At 39.5% G+C, this 19,641-nt stretch overlaps 1 protein-coding gene across 2 annotated transcripts in view; it reads left to right on the top strand.

Annotated features, from left to right (window-relative positions):
• Positions 1-19,641, top strand: part of banp (BTG3 associated nuclear protein) — a 233,643-nt gene that overhangs the window by 121,613 nt on the left and 92,389 nt on the right. For both annotated transcript variants that reach the window (XM_072596119.1, XM_072596118.1), the window contains exons 7-8: positions 4,947-5,186; positions 7,272-7,439. In XM_072596119.1, the coding sequence (XP_072452220.1) occupies positions 4,947-5,186; positions 7,272-7,439 (408 nt within the window). The remainder of the gene's footprint in view (positions 1-4,946; positions 5,187-7,271; positions 7,440-19,641) is intronic.

Here is a 19,641-nt window from a genome sequence, read left to right as displayed (position 1 = left end):
ATAATGAAACTTTAGCAGAACAGAGAAACTTCAAGGCAATCTAATTAAATCTAAAATTTAAACCCAATGTTCTTTGATCATAAATTCCCACTCACACTTGCAAAGAGACAGACACACACAGATTAGGGATAAATTTTAAAAATATATAAATTTAAATCCGCCAGTTGAATAACCATTTCAACAATGAATACCAGACCTTCATGAAATCCTTGGCTGATGGCTGGTGGTACAGGCACACATGACTGTATATCATGCTTGATTACCAAAGTCACTCGTCAGTTCAATTACTTCCACAGATTGCTGGAGACATTTTATTTATTTATTACACACTAGGATTCTTTTAGAACTTTTCAACAAGTTGATAACTATAATAATGAGCAAAGATCAAAAACACAGCAACAATCTGGAAGCTTCCAAAACAAAACAACTTCCTGCCCAGAACCCAGTTATAGCCAGTTCCCTTTTTTTTTAACATTCTCTGTGGTTTGCTGGCTAGCACCTGTCCTCCCTTGATTGACCAATTCAGCATTCAGCCAGCTGCCAGTCCGTTAGTGTAGCAACATTTCTCTGCTAAAACATCTAAAGTGTCCTGAGATCAGTAATTACCTTTCCAGCCAGTTCCCAACAGCAAACATCTGTCTTTTGTTCACATTTTTAAAGCAAACTGCTGTTCAAAGTGTATTCTTGCTGCAACTCACAGTTCTAAACCAAAAATGAGAAAAATAAAAGAGAAATAGTGATGGTCTCAAGATCCTTACTCCCTGCTTTTAGCCAAACAGTTTTCCGTTTATGCTAATATGTTAACCCTATTATCGAGCAATTATTTTTGTACCAGGGTGTCTCTTCCCAATCCAGGATGAATTCTAGATGGGGAATGGGGAAATGTTGGTAGTGAAACCTGGAAGTAATTTTGGAAGGTGTAATCAGTTGAGACACTGCCTGTAGAAGCTCCATCCAGTGAAGAATTACAGGCAGATTCCTGTGGCTATTTGATCAGTAGGAGATGCAGTATGAAAAATGAAAAGTGAAAAATTGCAAGCCTTTTTATGAGGTGTGAGCTGCTGATGTATAAAGGAGTAAGAGAGGAGGTTGGGAATGCCTTCTAAATAGGACTTCTATAAATGTATAAATACAACAAGACCACAACTGATGGATCATCACTCTGGATTGGTTACCTGGCCACTAGATACCCAGAAAGTAAAGACGTACAATGGGTGAATGATACATACTGATCCCACTTGTCATGTATCATTCACAATGGAGGTCCATTATGACCTGTATGTTCATTTCACTGTATGACTGGCTTTTTACTTATTTTGCTCTCTGGGCAGCCATAGACAGCAGTGACCATATGCTTTTGCCAGTTACTGGGTTTGGTGATAGGGCAGGGTGGTGACAGGGAAACATTGATTCCATCCTCCTGGGTCTGCCATTGGGAAACCACATTCGTCTTTCATCTCCACCTTTACGGTCAAATGAAATTTGAACCCTTAAAAGTAATAATGTCCAATTTAAGTTATACCACTGTTGCATTGGTATCCCAAGGGTCAGGAAATAGACAATGAGAGCAAAGCTAGAGTTGTCGGCTACACAAGAACCTTTCTTCAGGAATTGTTGTGGATTAGGAGAAGCAGTTAGTCAGCCCTTGAACCTTGATGAAACTGTGGGCTTCTCTCACCACCTCAGAGCCTTGATTACTGGCATCCTTCCTATGAAGTTTAGTATGGTCATGGCTGATCTGATTTGTAACCACAAATCCAATGTCTTGCTTAACTTCAGTAACATTTAATCTCTTTGCATACCAAGGATCTATCCACCTCTATCTTAAAAATATTGAGGCACTGTTTTTATCACCTTTTTAAAAAGGGAATTCCAAAGACCGAGTTGGTTCAAACAATCGACATGTAGATTAAAATCCCCCATGATAATTGCCATACCATTGTTAGGGGCATTCGTTAGTTCTTTGTTTATTGTCCGCCCAATATGATGTTATTATTTGGTGTCCTATAGACTATGCCTATCAGTGACATTTTTTTCTTAGAATTTCTAATTTCCACCCAAATGGATTCAACATTATTCTCCATAGAACCTGTACCACCTCTCACCTGTCATCCTTGAATATTAGAGCTACACCACCTTAATTTCCTGTCTGTCCTTCCGAATAGTTTGATACCCCTGGATATTTAACTCCCTGTTATGACCATCTTGTAACGATTATTCTGCAGTGGCTACTAAATCATATTCATTCGCGATGATTGGTGCCATTAACTCATCCACCTTATAATGAATGCAACGAGCATTCACATTAAGTGCTGTTATGCTAGTTTTCTTACCCTTGTGATTTCCAATATCTCTAATATCTCCTGAGTTATCCTTTTACTTCTTTCATAGTCTGCTTTGTACTTAAACCCCCCTGCACACATGCTAACCTGCTGCTTACCTTTCTATTTACCATCAGACTTCCTTTCATTTTCCTTTCCCTGTTGCTGATTGACTAGTTTAAAGCCATAGTAACCACCCTATTTATCCTTTTCGTTAGAACACCTGTTCCAGATTGGTTCAGTGGAGACCATCCCTTCGGTACCAATCCCCCATTTCAAAACTGATGCCAATGCCCCAAGAAATGAAACCCCTCTTAACCCACACTACTCCCTGAGTCATGAGTTTAGATTAGATTAGATTACTTACAGTGTGGAAACAGGCCCTTCGGCCCAACAAGTCCACACCGCCCCGCCGAAGCGCAACCCACCCATACCCCTACATCTACCCCTTACCTAACACTACGGGCAATTTAGCATGGCCAATTCACCTAACCTGCACATCTTTGGACTGTGGGAGGAAACCGGAGCACCCGGAGGAAACCCACGCAGACACGGGGAGAATGTGCAAACTCCACACAGTCAGTCGCCTGAGGCAGGAATTGAACCCAGGTCTCTGGCGCTGTGAGGCAGCAGTGCTAACCACTGTGCCACCGTGCCTGCCCTAATTTACTTCCCTAATTGTCTTATTCGTAAGCCAATTTGCATATGGCTTGGCCAGTAATCCAGAGATAATGACCCGTGAGGACCTGTTTGTTAATTTTGTTACTAGAGCTTGATAATCCCCAAACAGGTCTTCCTTCCTAGTCTTGCATATGTTAATTGCCCCAATGTGGGCCACAACAAATGGAACCCTCCCCCACCCTCCTCCCCCGCTCCAATATCCTTTCAAGCCAGTGAGAGTGGAGGTGTTCGGAGGGTCTTGGTGAGGTGCTCCTCCTCATCGGTAATGTGTTGAAGACTGTGAATGGGAAAGTGGAATCTGTACCATTGGGACTGGTGTTCTTGTGAACCACGTGACTAGTGATGTTGAGTGGGGTTTTAAACTATGAATGGAGTCAAGAGCCCAAGTTTGGGAAGCTGCAATGAATCAAAGACAGGGGAAAAGGTAACAGGAAGAAATTAATGTGGGAATTCATAAACAGCTAACAGGAAGGAACAGAGAATATAGACTTAAGAACAAATTAGATAAGACAAAAGGTTAGAAAAATAATAAAAGGTCAAAACTTGAACAGTATTTGAATTCACATCGCATCCTAAACAAAACTAGTGCCAAATGAGATAAAGTAGTAATGTCTGCCTGGTGGCTGTGACTAAGATGTAATTGTTGGATGACAGAGATTGGGACCCAAATATTGAAAGGAACATGACATTTAGGAAGGACAGGAATCTAGGAAAGATATTAGAGTGGCACTGTTAATTAAAAATGATATTAGCACAATGGAAAGGCATGACCTAAATGCAAGAAACCAGGATGTGGAAGCAGTTTGGCTAGAGGTGAGGAAATATGAAGGCAAGAGGTTGGTTGTGGGAGTTGTGTACGTGGTCCCCTAACTAACTCCAAGGAAGAAGTGGAACTTTTTTAAAAGGGCTTAGCAAATATCATGGGGGATCTTAACCTACATTTAGATTGGAAAAAATAAATGGGGGAAAAGCAGCCAAGATGAGGAACTAATTGAACATTATCATGACAGTTTCTTAGACTAGCATGTCATGGCACCAATCAGAGAACTAGCTGTGTTCAGCCCAATTTTGGCCAATGAGATCAGATTAATTACTGCCCTCAGGAGGTGACAGCAGACATGAGATTATTGAATTTTATGTATATTTTCAGGGAGAATTGTTGGTCCTCGTCTTCTATTTTGAATTTAACTGGAGGCAATTATGAGGGCAGGAAAGCAGGACTTTCAAACATGAACCGGCAAGTAAGGTTCAGAAATAGGTCAGTAGAGATGCTGTTGCAAACATTTAAAGAATGCAAATATTCCAAAAAAAAACACAATAAGATATATTGCAACAAGTAAGAGAAATTCTAAGGCGTGGACTCGCCATCCATGTTCAACAGGAAAAGTCAGTAATAGTACAAAACAGCAAGAAAAGACATAACTGTGCAAAGATAGGTGTCAGGTCAGAAGCTTGAACAGAACTTTAAAAACAGCAAAGAATTGCTAAAAAAAATTAATAAGGAGGGACACAGTGAGAAATAGTTCGCCAAAACTAAAATCACACATAAGAAAAGTTACTTTGGATATTTTAAAATAAAGTGTTAACCAAGTAACTAAGTCTGGGGAATTAGAAATAGAGGATAAAGAGATAGAAGACAAATTGAACAGATTTGCAGGTTATGCAGAAATATAGAGTTGAGTTTTAAATCAAATCAGGCATGATTTCATTGAATGGCAGAGCAGGCTCAAAGAGCTAAATGTCTACTCTTGTGTGTTGCTGGTATGGCATCACTAGCTAGCTTTTCTGTTCAGATGTGCTATTTTATGTTTCTGAACAATCTGTAGTAGAGAATTATTTCTAATAGTAACTATCCAAATTGAAGCCATATGCAATAATTGATTTCAGAATTGCTGTTTGTCTACTATTTCTGAACTTTGAATTGTATAATACATTTTTTTCCAGAGGATTTCCCCAATGGGACCTGGCTTGGCGATGAGAATAACCCTGAGATGCGGGTTAGGTGTCCCATCACTCCTGCTGATATGCTACATGTTGCCACAAATTGCCGAACAGCTGAAAAAATGGCATTGACACTCTTGGACTATCTGTTTCATCGTGAGATACAAGCTGTATCCAATCTCTCAGGGCAGGGAAAACATGGCAAAAAGCAGCTGGATCCTTTAATGATCTATGGAATTCGATGTAAGTACCATGATATTTATATGACTGCAGATTGTTCTGTGATAACGCGCGTTTCTTTAACAAATTCTCTATAATGTGATTGATGAATTGGGGATACTGTTTCTAAAGCACAAACTTTTAAAATATGTGTTGACTGTAATGCAATTACATCACCAATATTTTAAGCACTGTTTCTAAAGTGTGATTTTTCCAAGAATGCAAACATTGTGTTATAGAAGGACAATCGTTAAACCACTATTTCTCCAATTATGTTCTGAGTGTTGTTCAGTTGCATCTTTTAACTTTCTCCTGCAAAGAGAACAATTCAGTCAGAGAGTCGTAGAGTCACAGAGATGTACAGCATGCCGACCAGATATCCCAACCCAATCTAGTCCCACCTGCCAGCACCCGGCCCATATCCCTCCAAACCCTTCCTATTCATATACCCATCCAAATGCCTTTTAAATGTTGCAATTGTACCAGCCTCCATCACATCCTCTGGCAGCTTATTCCATACACGAGCCACCCTCTGCATGAAAACGTTATCCCTTAGGTTTCTTTTATATTTTTCCCCTCTCACCCTAAACCTGTGCCCTCTAGTTCTGGACTCCCCGACCCCATGGGAATGCATGCTCACTAACTCCCTTGGAAAGAAGGCATAATTTAAAGGAGCAGTTATCTGGTGAGAGAGCCTGGGCTGCACAAGCTTAGAAATGTTGAGAGATCTGATCCTTAGCTGGTTGACCTTTTACTGGGGATCTTGCCTCTTTCCAGCTGGATCTCATCCACATCATCTGTTCTGTGGAGAGACTTGCAGTTGAAGAGAAAGCATTGGATGCTTCTGGCAGTTGTGTGATGTCAGCTTTTGCCTCTCATCAGAAGTGTCAAGCAGTGCAAGCACCCTCTGACAGATATAGTGCTAAGACCAGCAGCTTGTCATTGGCTACGGCTGGATCACTTCACTGTAATTGATCAAAACTGCAGCTTTAGACGAATCCTCCTATGAGTAGTGGTTGTGTAGATTGGATTTGTATTCATTAGAGTTTAGAAGAATGAGAGGAGGCTTTATTGAAACATAAAGGGCTTGACAGGTTTAGATGTGGAGATGTTATCCCCCCTGTCAGAATATCTAGGACCAGAGGGCATAATCTCAAGAGCAAGAGAGATGAGGAGGAATTTTCTGAGTGTTATTAACCTGTGGATTTTCTTTTACAAGAGGGCTGTCTAAACTGGATCATTAAGTGTATTCGAGGGTAAGATAGACTTTTTTAAAATCAGTAATGGGATCAAGGGTTCTAAGCATAAGGCAGTAGAAATGAGGATTATTAGAACAGGCATTGTTTTATTGGTGGAACAGACTTGATCGGCTGAATCGCCCATTTCTGCGCCTATATTTTGTGATCTTGTGGTCACCCTTTATCAATTACTGATCACAAGATCAATGGGTGCTCCTTGTTTACTTTCGGTCCCACCTATAAGAATTCTAAGAATTTAAAATATAAATGAATGAGACCTCATTGCTTCAAATTAATTTTCTGTGCCAATTTTCCTTTACAGGAATTAACTCTAATCTAAATATCCTTTTGATGGCTTGAAAAATGTTATTTCACTTGATTTATTTTGAGACAAATGTAGCCTGAGTCCACTACTTTAGTAGCATTGTATTTACGACATTTGAGTAGAAAGCCAGATGATGTTTGAATAAGAAGCTAGGTAACAGTTTATCAGTTTTAGAAAACTTATGACGCACCTTTAAATAACAGTTTCTAGATTAGCTGTCAAGTTTGGACATAATTAATGGTGTGTTTAATTACATACTATTTCAACTATTAAATATCATCAACTTTAATTATTGACAGTTATTTTTAAATTGAAAAATAACATAGGCATTGTAGGATAGTCATCAGTTTAGAGTTAAGATTACTGTGAAAGGATCTGTGACTATAAGCAAATGCAGTATTTAAAAGAATATTATTTTATGATGAGCAATGTTACTGAAATTATTTCCCTTAATTTCTCAATTTCATGTTGGCATAAAAGCAAACCGTTTCAAGCTATTGTTTCAGCAAACTGACTGTTCAAATTTGGTGCTTTTTATACTTGTAGGTCACCTTTTCCATAAATTTGGAATCACTGAATCAGACTGGTACAGAATAAAACAGAGCATAGATTCAAAATGTCGAACAGCTTGGCACAGAAAGCAGCGTGGACAAAGTTTGGCAGTAAAAGGTTTTGCCCGAAGGACACCCTCATCTTCAGTCATGAGTGGAACAGGTACAAAAGTAGATGCTGCGTACATTACCAAAGAAAGATATTTCTCACATCCTAGTTATTTGTTGAATTTTTGATATTCAAAGGCATGCATATAATATAATTTAATTCAATAAAGCAATCATGCCTGTTTTACTTATAGTTTAACGTAATCATCAATTTTGCTCTCCAGAAAAGTATTCAGGAGTGAAGATCGTTTGTATATTGTTTTCTGACTTTATTCTGCATTCTGTAAATTGAGGTAGCACTTTTCAATTTGAAATCAAAATTATGGAGCTGAACACATCATTGCCACCTTAGTTAGTCTCTTTTTTTCTCTTTCCTTTACATTGCTTCATTTTTGCTTCTACTCTATCCATTCATTAAGTCTATGACTTAGTCAAAACCAGCAACAAGCTTAGCATTTCTCTTTATTCTCTTTGTATTTAAACATGGTCAGCTACTGTGCTCTTCTTTCTCATTGCATCCTACGTCTACCTCCTACGGATCCTTCCCCAAGTGATTTGTGTCCTAGCTGTCATAATAGATATTCAGCAATGGTTTCATCTTCAGTCCTATAATATTAGCTCCGGAACATGTAAAGTTTCTATCTATGAACTCTTCTCCAAGCCCTCTCTTTTTCATCATTTATCAGTCATTTGATGACATTCCCTTTTCCATTTTTAATATCCTTGACTTTGAGCAATGTCTTTGAAAGATATTTTGTCTGAATTTGGGGGAGTCATAATTTTCTCTGCTTGAACTTTGGGAAGACTATAGCTATTGAATTTGGCTATTGTCAAAAGCGACATACATTGTCTCCTATTCTATCCCAAATTCATACATGTTCAGGCTGAACCAGGTGATGTGAAATGTCCTTGTTCTGTCCCAACACTGAGCTATTAAAATCAATGTGCTTCTGAATCACCAACACTATCAAAGTTCGTGTTTGATTCAGTTTCTAGCTCCATTGTCACTCAGTTAGAGTGTAATTGATTTAGTCCTACATCCGAGTCCTAAGTCCATAATTTACTTTACAAAATAATTGACAGCATAGAAATATAACAAGGCATAATATAGTTCTTGTAGATCTTAATTAATAAACTGTTACGTACTTTTACCGAACTAGTGAAATGAAACTTTTACTTCCTTTTAAGTTGTATTGCTGTTCACAGGAATAGAAATGAATGGGCTTGTTCAAGAATTTTAAACCATTATTGTTGGTCTGTTTTCAAGTATCATTTATCCTTGACAAAGTTTAAATTTTAAGATATGCCATCTTATTTGGGAAATGGCTTAGATGCTGGTGATCTAATAATATTTTTAACTATTCAAACATTTCTATTTTTCGACATGCTTTGTTTGCTTTGATTAAATAACGTTTACTAGGCCCGGCTTTTGTGATTTTTACATATTCCAATCTTATTTTGCTTTGTGTTAATGCAGAGATATAAATTAGGGAATAAGAAAGTCCTGAGTACCACTCAGAAGACAAGCCAAGGTGAAACAAGCTGATCTTGCTCTGAGTTAATTAATTAACATAAGCTTTTTGGTTATTTATTCTATTCCGCATAATGATTTTAAACATTTTGACTTTAGGGAAGAAACATTGATGTAATAACAATTACACAGGGCTTAGTTGACCTTGGATATGCAGAACCTTTGGTTGTACTGTTGCCATCACGCTGTGTCAGTTGATACATTAAAGTGTCTTGGAGCTGTTTAGCATAATGTTGTTGAGGTGTGGGAATCGGGGCAACATCTTACCTTTTTGAATGATGAAGGAAAAAAAGTTTATGATACATGTAACAAGAATTAAAACATGGAAAATATTAAAGCATGGACTTAAAATAGTGGAGCAAGTGTGGTGTGCAGCAATATTTTGGGGGTCTGTTTCCTTCAAATTACAGAGGAACCTTGATAATCCAAAGGACATGGGTGGGCAGTATTTCGTTCGGTTAATCGAAGCCTGGATAACATTGTTTAGCCGAGCATCGGGACCTTGCGATCTTGCTGGATAATCCGATATTCAGTTAATTGAATGCCAGATAATCAAGGTTCCTCTGTATTTCCTTCTGACTATTGGTAGACAGTCTGAGGGGTTTGTCGAATCTAAGAGAAAATATTATGTAATCCTCTACTCCTAATTAAGGCGAGGAATTTTGCAGTGTTCTCAATAATTTATCCATGAATGATTATCTACTGAAACTTAAATTGTTGTGATAGATTTCAAACAGATTTCCTAAGTATTTCTTTGAGCAAGCATTGAATTCATAAAAGTGTGTTATTAGCTGAAACATCTGTCTATGTATTTAACTAATTTTGAAGAAATTGTGTCATTGCTGTGACTTAACTCACTTTGGAATAATATTTCCATTGTCTTTTGTCCTATATGCAACCCTTATTGTGTTCAGACTATTTTTTCTGTCCTCCATATAGGCCCACATAATTTACATGCTGTGAATTGAGCTGTTTTTCCCCAATGTAATTCTTAACCAGCTGATAGTAAATTTTTCAGGAGTCTTTGAATAAACCTTAGATATTTTTTCTTTGTCCTTGTGTCGTCTTATTGAAATCATCAGGAAATAAAAAAAGCAGAGGCACAGGACAGATCGACATCATGAGCTAAATATACTTACTACTGTCATAGAAAGCTAACTAATCAGTTCAATAGCATTTCATTCCTTCTCTTCAATGAATTGCAAGTAGTTTTCAGAAGATCACTTGTATGACAAAAACTGAAATTACATTGGGTTTATTTTTTCCTAACATCCACTTCAAAGTTTGAGATTAAGAAATAGCAATTATTCCTGCAATTTACTCTTGAGTTTTTTGAGATAAAAGTAGGAGATCAGAGGTAAAATATTAAAATAGGGTTGGTAAATCCTAAACAAGTTGTTTTGCAAAGAAGTTACCCAATCTTTTTTCGGTCTGTAGATTCTAACAGACCAATGTATTTTCAGGCTTTTTTGTCATCTGTTTTGGAATTGATACAGTGAAAAGCAGGAATCATTTCCAGTGCTTTATAAAATCACGAAGGGTGTAGATAAGGTGAATCACAGGATTTTTTTTTCCTAGGATGAGGGATTTTAAGACTAGAGGGCATATTTTTAAGGTGAGAGAAGGGAGAAGTAAAAACAAATGATGCAAATTTTTCAGAAGGAAGGTTGGAATTGTCTTACTGAAAGTGAGGTGACCGATATGGAAATTTTGATGAAAATTTGTTGCTATGACAATAATCAAGACACACTGTGAAACAAATTAAGATGTTATTGGTGAAAATATTGCAAGCTGTTGTGCAGAAATTTGCCCATTTATTTCTACGATGAAAACTTTTGCATCAGCGATAGTGAATTAACATTTCTACTTCGGCAACAGATAGAAGGTATTTCTTCTTCTCATGGAAAGAAGTTAGGGGAACCTGATTCAATGAAGAGTTCACGAGGGCCTGCAGAAGCAGCACATGTACCAGACTTCATATCAGGTCTAAAAACAAGACTGAAGTTTTTGCATCCATTTTCAGTCAAAAGTGGCTGATCCATCGCTGCCTTGATTTGCTGCCCCAACTTGATTCACTAGGTGATATCATGAAATGGCTAAAGACACTGGATATTATAAAGACTGTGCCCCTGACAAAATTGTCGACATCATACGAAGATTTGTACCTAGAACTAGCCTCACTCCTTGTCAGGCTGTTCCAGTACCCCTGGGATCTCCTTAACTATGTGGAAAATTGCCAGTCATGTCAGAGTCATAGCGATGTACAGCCTGAAAACACACCCTTTGGTCCAACTCGTGCATGATGACCAGATATCCTAACATAATATAGTCCCATTTGCAACACTTGGCCTATATCCCTCTAAACCCTTTCTATCATATACCCATCCATTTGCCTTTTAAATGCTGTAATTGTACCAGCCTCCACCACTTCCTCTGGCAGCTCATTCCATCTTTTTCACGCAACCATCTTCTGCGTGAAAACGTTGCTCCTTAGATCCCTTTTATATCTTTCCCCTCTCACTCTGAGCCTACGCCCTCTAGTTTTGGACTACCCAAACCCATGAAAAAGACCTTGTCTGTTTATCCCATCCATGCCCCTCATGATTTTATAAACCTCTATAACGTCACCCCTAAGCCTCCAAAACTCCAGGGAAAACAGCCCTGGCCGATTCAGCCTCTCCCAATAGCTGAAATCCTCCAACCTGAGCAACATCCTTGTAAATCTTGTGTACAAATCCAACCTCGCCAATTACTACTCTGGCAATCTACATGTGATCATCAAACTGATGAAAGGAGTAATTAACAATTCCAACAAGTGGCTTTTGGAGAGGAATAATCTACTCACTGATGCTCAGTTTGGCTTCAATCTGGATGACTCTGCTCCTGTACTTTTGGCAGCTCTTGTTGAAGCATGGACAAAAGAGCTGAACCTTGGAGGTTGACTGTCTGCCCCTATCATCAACACAACATTTGACCAAGAATAGCAACAAGGAGCCTTAGCAAAACTGGAGGTGAAAGAAATGGGTGGGGTTGGGAGGGGTGGTGGTTAGATGGGGTGGGAAATTAAGAAGCTGTTTGTGGTTGTTGGAGGCTAATCATTTTAGCCCAGGACATCTCTACAAGAATTCTTCAGAAAATTGTAGGAATACTGCTGATAGATTGAACTCTAGAACTAGCCTCACTCCTTGTCACTCCTTGGACCAACCACTTCATCAGAGGTGGGGTGGTTCACTGTGCAATGTTGAACACTATTTACCCCTCTCCAGACATTGAAGTAGTCTTTGTCTGAATGCAGCAAGACCTGGACAACCTGGACATTGGACTAATAAGTGACAAGTAACATTTGCACCACACGAGAGCAAGATAATGACTATCTCCAACAAATGAAAATCCCTTGACGTTCAGTTGCTTTACTATCACTGATTCACCCACTGGCAACATCTTGGGGTTTACCATTGATCAGAAACTGAACTGGACCGGCCTTATGAAGCTATTTGTGGCTACAAGAACAGGTTAAAGACTAGGAATTCTATGCCTAGTAACTCACCTCCTGTCTCTCCAATGTCTATCCACCATCCAGAAAGCACAAATCACGAATAACTCACTGCTAGCCCAGATGAGTACAGTTTGTGAAATGCTCAATAAACTTGACACCATTCAGGATAAAGCAGCCCAGTTGATTATCACCCATCCATCAACTTCAACATTCACTCTCTTCACTGGTGCAACATGGAAGGAGTGTGTACCCTTTACAAGGTGCATTACGTCAAGGGTCCTCTGATAGAACCTTTCAAACCCATGACCTCCACCATCTAGAAGGCTATAGGGCAGCAAATGCACGGGAACATTGCCACCAACAAGATCCCTTTCGAGCTAATGACATCCTGACTTGGGACTATGTTGTTGTTCCTTCATTGTCACTGGACTAAAATGCTAAAATATAGCATTGTTGATATATCTACACCCCAAGAATTGCAAGTCAAAAAGCCAACTTACCACGACCTTCTCTAGAGCTTTGCAATAAAAGCTGACCTAGTGAATGTTGTCCACAACCATAAACATAATTAAAAGTTTATAACATTCAATAGTCAAATCACTCAATTCCAATAATCATGCACCATCTTCAGAAATGAAGATTGATATTGCGTACTCATTCAATATTTCCACTATGCTAGGTAATTCCTTTGTAACCAATTTTTCAGTGGCTCAGTGTAATAGTTGACAATTCTCTGATCTCTAAATAACTGAAAAACACGTCTGATTACTTTTAAAATTGCCTCTGATACACTTTTTCATTGGAATTTTCTATTATCAGTCTTTGTTTTCTTTAACCGGTTTTTGTACTTGACTCAGTTTAGCTGAGTATTGGCGTCTTTGGTTATTTTTGAAGTGTAGTTAATTAAAAAGCTTAACAATTGGGGAAATTGAAAATGCAGATTTTTTGAATGGATTTCATATCACAGTCAAGTGACAGATGAGAGAAATAGAAAAGCAAGAAATTAAAGTTGAAGGAAAAGTGAAATGTTGTGTAAACTTTGAGTTTGACAAAATGACATTTGAAAGCTCATTAATGTAAAGAAAGGAGGATGAAGAATCAATTGCAGAAGTAAGAGGTATGATAACTGGGGCTGGAAAATATGATAGAATCTTTAATAATAAAGTATTTAGCATTAGAAAATGCTGATTATTCCTCTTCTTGGAGTTCAAGAGAATTTGAGAAAATCAGTAATTAAATAGCCTTTCTGAATGCCTCATTGGATAAGCATACCAATTGGTCACAAACATGTAATAAGAGGTGAATACTGATAGTTAAGACATAAACATAGGAACAAGGAGCAACAGTAGACCACTCGGCTGCTTCAACTTGTTCCACATAACCTCAACTTTCTATTCCTGCATGTTGCTGATAATCTTTTATCCCTTCAGTAATCAAGAATCTATCTACCGTTGTCTTAAAAATATTTAAAGAATCTCCATCCACTGCCTTTTGAGAAGGAAAATTCCAAAGATTTTGAACCTTCAGTTTTCCTTGTCTCTGTCTTAAATGGGTGACTCCTTATTTTTAAACTATGACCCCTTGTTCTAGATTTTTCCACAAGAATCATCCTTTCCACGTCCACCTGGTCAAGTCCTCTTAGGATCTTCTGCCTTTCCGTTACGTCACCTCTGACATGAAGGAATGATGAATGTTTCATGAGATGAAACAACAGAAAGATCAAATGATGTTATGCAGGTGGAAATAGATTATTAAAAGATTATGTAAATGGGTTAAATTAATCACTGTTGTCACTTAATCACTAAATTAAACTGTTGTCAAGGATGGAGTCTGTAACCAGGAAATTGAGTTTAGAATGGGGACAGAAAATAATGTCTTCAGTGTGTTTGAAATTAAACCATAAGTCGGGGAGAAGACGGCCGAGTGATATTATTGCTAGACTATTAATCCAAAACTCAGTTAATGTTCTGGGAACCTGTCACGGCAGATGGTGGGATTTGAATTCAGTAATAATCTGGAATTAAAAATCTACTGATGACCATGAAACCATGGTTGATTGTTGGAAAAGCCCAACTGGTTCACTAGCGTCCTTCAGGGAAGGAAACCTGCAATTCCTCACCTGACCTGTCCAACATGTGACTCCAGACTCTCAGCAATATGATTCACTCTCACCTGCCCTCTGAAATGGCCAAGCAAACCACTCAATTCAAAAGCAACTAAGGATAGGCAACAAATGTTGGCCAACCACTGATGCCATTGTCCCAGAAGTGAATTAAAAAAAAGACATATTAACAAATTATTCATAATATGCGATAAGTTAATGAACCCCAAAGAGTTAGTTTATATTTTGGCTCCAATGAAATACTTTGGGGTAAGGAGAAAATTCATAATGAATAAATTGATAGTGGTGATAGTTAGTTTGATAGGAGCAAGAGTATAACATTAGAACATTTGACCAGAAAAAAGGAGGTATTGCTCAGGTACAGGTAGCTAGGATCAAGGGAATTCCTGAATGGATATAGGAGTTTAGTCATAGAGTCATAGAGATGTACAGCATGGAAACAGCACGGTCCAACTCGTCCATGGCGACCAGATATCCCAACTCAACCTAGTCCCACCTGCCAGCACCTGGCCCATATCCCTCCAAACACTTCCTATTCATATACTCATCTAGATGCCTTTTAAATGTTGGAATTGTACTAGCCTCCACCACTTCCTCTGGCAGCTTATTCCTACACATACCACCCTCTGAGTGAAAAAGTTGCCCCTTTGGTCTCTTTTATATCTTTTCCCTCTCACCCTAAACCTATGCCCTCTAGTTCAGAACTTAACCCATTCCAGAGAAAATACTTTGTGTATTTATCCTATCCATGCCTCTCATGATTTTATAAACCTCTATGTGGTCACCCCTCAGCCTCCGACGCTCCAGCCTGTTCAACCCTTCCTGATGGCTCAAATCCTCCAACCCTGGCAACATCCTTGTATACCTTTTCTGAACCCTTTCAAGTTTCACAACATCCTTCGATGGGAAAGAGACCAGAACTGCACGCAATATTCCAACAGTGGCCTAACCAATGTCCTGTACAGCCAAAACATGACCTCCCAACTTCTGTACTCCCAACTCTGACCAATACAAGAAAGCATACCAAACGCCTTCTTCACTATCCTATCTATCTGCGACCCCATTTTCAAGGAGCTATGAACCTGCACTCCAAGGTCTCTTTGTTCAGCAACACTCCCTAGGACCTTACCATTAAGTGTATAATTCCAGATAAGATTTGCTTTCACAAAATGCAGCACCTCACATTGATCTGAATTAAATTCCATCTGCCACTTCTCAGCCCATTGGCCCATCTGATCAAGATCCCGCAATAACCTGAGGTAACCTTCTTCGCTGTCCAATACACTACCAATTTTGGTGTCATCTGCAAACTTACTAACTATTACCTCTTATGCTCACATCCAAATCATTTATATAAATGATGAAAAATAGTGGACCCAGCACCGATCCTTGTGGCACTCCACTGGTCTCAGGCCTCCAGTCTGAAAAATAACCCTCCACCACCATCCTCTGTCTTCTACCTTTGAGCTAATTCTGTATCCCAATGTATTGAAGAAGGAAATCAGGATGACAAAAAGGGAGGCACGAGATAGCCTTGGCTGAGGTGATTGGGGTGAATCCCCCGAGGTTCTTAAAGTATATTAAAGGAGAAAAGAATAACGAGAGAGAACAGGACACGTCAAGGACCAAAGTGGACATGTATGCGTAGAACTGCAGGAGATGGGCGAGGCACTGAATTAATATTTCTCCTCTGTGTTTACTATGGAGAAAGATATGAAAACTTGGGAAGTAACTGGTGATATCTTGGGGACAGTCCATATCACCTTGGAGGAGGTATATGATATATTAGAATGTGTGAAGGTGGATAAATCTCCTGGTCCTGACCAGATATATCCAAGAATACTGCAAGAGGTTAGAGAAGAAATTGTGGGGGCCCTAGGTGATGTATTTGCATCATTGTTAGCCATGTTTGAGGTCTGGGAAGAACTGGAAGGTAGTGAATGTTGTGCTCTTATTCAAGAAGGGCTGCAAAGAAAACCTGGGAACTATAGACCAGTAAGCCTGACATTGTGGTCAGTACGTTACTTGAGAAGATTCTAAAATAAGATTTTTATGCATTTGGAAAGACAGGGTTTGATTAAGAATAGTCAGCATAGCTTTGTGTGTGGGAGATCATGCCTCACAAACATGTTAGAGTTCTTTGAGGTGACCAGGAAGGTTGATGAGGGCGGGGTAGTAGACGTAGTCCATGTAGATTTCAGGGAGAGTTCTGATAACGTTCCACATGGTAGGCTACTCTGGTAAGTTAGACCACATGGAATCTGGGCGGGGTGGGGGGTGATGCCAAATTGGATACACAATTGGCTTGTCTTGATGGTAGGAAGCAGAGAGTTATAGTGAAAAGATGCTTGTCGGACTGGAGGCCTGTGACTAGTGGAGTGCCTCAGGTTGGTGTTGGGCCCATTACTGTTTATCGATATCATGATTTGGATGAGAATGTACTAGGCATGATTAGTAAATTTGCAGATGACACTACAATAGCCAGTATTGTGGCCAGTGAGTAAAGCTATCAGAAATTGCTGCAGGACATTGGTTGGTTGGATAAAGTGGGCCAAGAAATGGCAAATGGAGTTTAGTGTAGATAGTGTGAAGTCTTGCACTGAGTCTTTTTCCCAGGGTTGGCAAATCGAGGATCAGAGAGCATCAGAAGGTTAGAGGTGAAAGAATAAAAGGAAACCTGAGGGGTAACGTTTTTACACAGAGGGTGGTACACATATGGAATGACCTGCTGCTACAGGAAGGATAGAAAGGGAGGCAAAAGAGGAGGGGGTGTGGCATTTTTGATAAGGCATTACAGCTGTGCTGAGGGAGGATATTCCCGGAACTACATCCAGGGAAGTTAATTGGGTGTAACTGAGAAATAAGAAAGGGATGATCACCTTTTTGGGATTGTATTATAGACCCCCTAATAGTCAGAGGGAAATTGAGAAATAAACTTGTAAGGAGATCTCAACTATCTATATGAATAATAGGGTGATTATGGTAGGGGATTTTAACTTTCCAAGCATAGACTGGGACTGCCATAGTGTTAAAGGTTTAGATGGAGAGGAATTTGTTAAGTGCGTACAAGACAATTTTCTGATTCAGTATGTGGATGCACCAACTAGAGAAGGGGCAAAACCTGACTTACTCTTGGGAAATAAGGCAGGGCAGGTGACTGAGGTGTCAGTGGGGGAGCACTTTGGGGCCAGCGACCATAATTCTATTAGTTTTAAAATAGTGATGGAAAAGAATGGACCAAATCTAAAAGTTGAAGTTCTAAATTGGAAAAAGGCCAATTTTGATGGTATTAGGCAAGATCTTTTGAAAGCTGATTGGAGGCAGATTTTGCAGGTAAAGGGACGGCAGGCAAATGGGAAGCCTTCAGAAATGAGATCACGAGAATCCAGAAAAAGTATATTCCTGTCAGGGTGAAAGGAAAGGCTGGTAGGTATAGGGAATGCAGGATGACTAAAGAATCTGAGGGTTTGGTTAAGAAAAAGAAGGAAGCATATGTAAGGTATAGACAGGATAGATCGAGGGAATCCTTAGAAGAGTATAAAGGCAGTAGGAGTGTACTTAAGAGGGAAATCAGTAGGGCAAATGGGGACATGAAATAGCTTTGACAAATAGAATTAAGGAGGATCCAAAGGGTTTTTACAAATACATTAAGGACAAAAGGGTAACGAGGGAGAGAATAGGGCCCCTCAAAGATCAGCAAGGCGGCCTTTGTGTGGAGCCGCAGAAAATGGGGGAGATACTAACTGTGGAAAAGGATATGGAAGATATAGACTGTAGGGAAATAGATAGTGACATCTTGCAAACTGTCAAGATTATAGAGGAGCAAGTGCTGGATGTCTTGAAACAGGTAAAGGTGGATAAATCCCCAGGATTTGATCAGGTGTATCCGAGAACTCTGTGGGAAGCTAGAGAAGTGATTGCTGGGCCTCTTGCTGAGATATTTGTATCATTGATAGTCACAGGTGAGGTGCCGGAAGACTGGAGGTTGGCTAATGTGGAGCCACAGTTTAAGAAGGGCCGTCAGAACAAGCCAGGGAACTACAGACTGGTGAGCCTGACCTTGTTGGTGGGTAAGTTGTTGGAGGGAATCCTGAGGGACAGGACGTACATGTATTTGGAAAGGGAAGGATTGATTAAGGACAGTCAGCATGGCTTTTTGTGTGAAATCATGTCTCACAAACTTGATTGAGTTTTTTTGATGAAGTAACAAAGAGGATTGATGAGAGCAGAGCAGTAGATATGATCTATATGGACTTCAATAAGGCATTCGACAAGTTTCCCCATGGGAGACTGATTAGCAAGGTTAGATCTCATGGAATACAGGGAGAACTAGCCATTTGGATACAGAACTGGCTCAAAGGTAGAAGACAGAGGGTGGTGGTGAAGGGTTGTTTTTCAGACTGGAAGCCTGTGACCAGTGGAGTGCCACAAGGATGGTGCTGGGTACCTCTACTTTTTGTCATTTACATAAATTATTTGGATGTGAGCATAAGAGATGCAATTAGTAAGATTGCAGATGATACCAAAATTGGAGGCATATGGACAGCGAAGAAGGTTACCTCAGATTACAACAGGATCTGGACCAGATGGGCCAATGGGCTGAGAAGTGGCAGATAATTCAGATAAATGTGAGGTGCTGCACTTTGGGAAAGCAAATCTTAGCAGGACTTATACACTTAATGGTAAGGTCCCAGGGACTGTTGCTGAACAAAGAGACCTTGGAGTGCAGGTTCATAGCTCCTTGAAAGTAGAGTCACAGGTAGATAGGATAGTGAAGAAAGTGTTTGGCATGCTTTCCTTTATTGGTCAGAGTATTGAGTACAGGAGTTGGGAGGTCATGTTGCGGCTATTCAGGACATTGGTTAGGCCACTGTTGGAATATTGTGTGCAGTCTGGTCTCCTTCCTATTGGAAAGATGTTGTGAAACTTGAAAGGGTTCAGACAAGATTTACAAGGATGTTGCCAGGGTTGGAGGATTTGAGCTATAGGGAGAGGCTGAACAGGCTGAGGCTGTTTTCCCTGGAGCGTAGGAGGCTGAGGGGTGACCTTATAGAGGTTTACAAAATTATGAGCGGCATGGATAGGATAAATAGGTAAAGTCTTTTCCC

The sequence above is a fragment of the Chiloscyllium punctatum genome, chromosome 26 (assembly GCF_047496795.1).
Source record: "Chiloscyllium punctatum isolate Juve2018m chromosome 26, sChiPun1.3, whole genome shotgun sequence".
NCBI lineage: Eukaryota > Metazoa > Chordata > Chondrichthyes > Orectolobiformes > Hemiscylliidae > Chiloscyllium > Chiloscyllium punctatum.
This window is presented reverse-complemented; position numbering and strand designations above follow the sequence as displayed.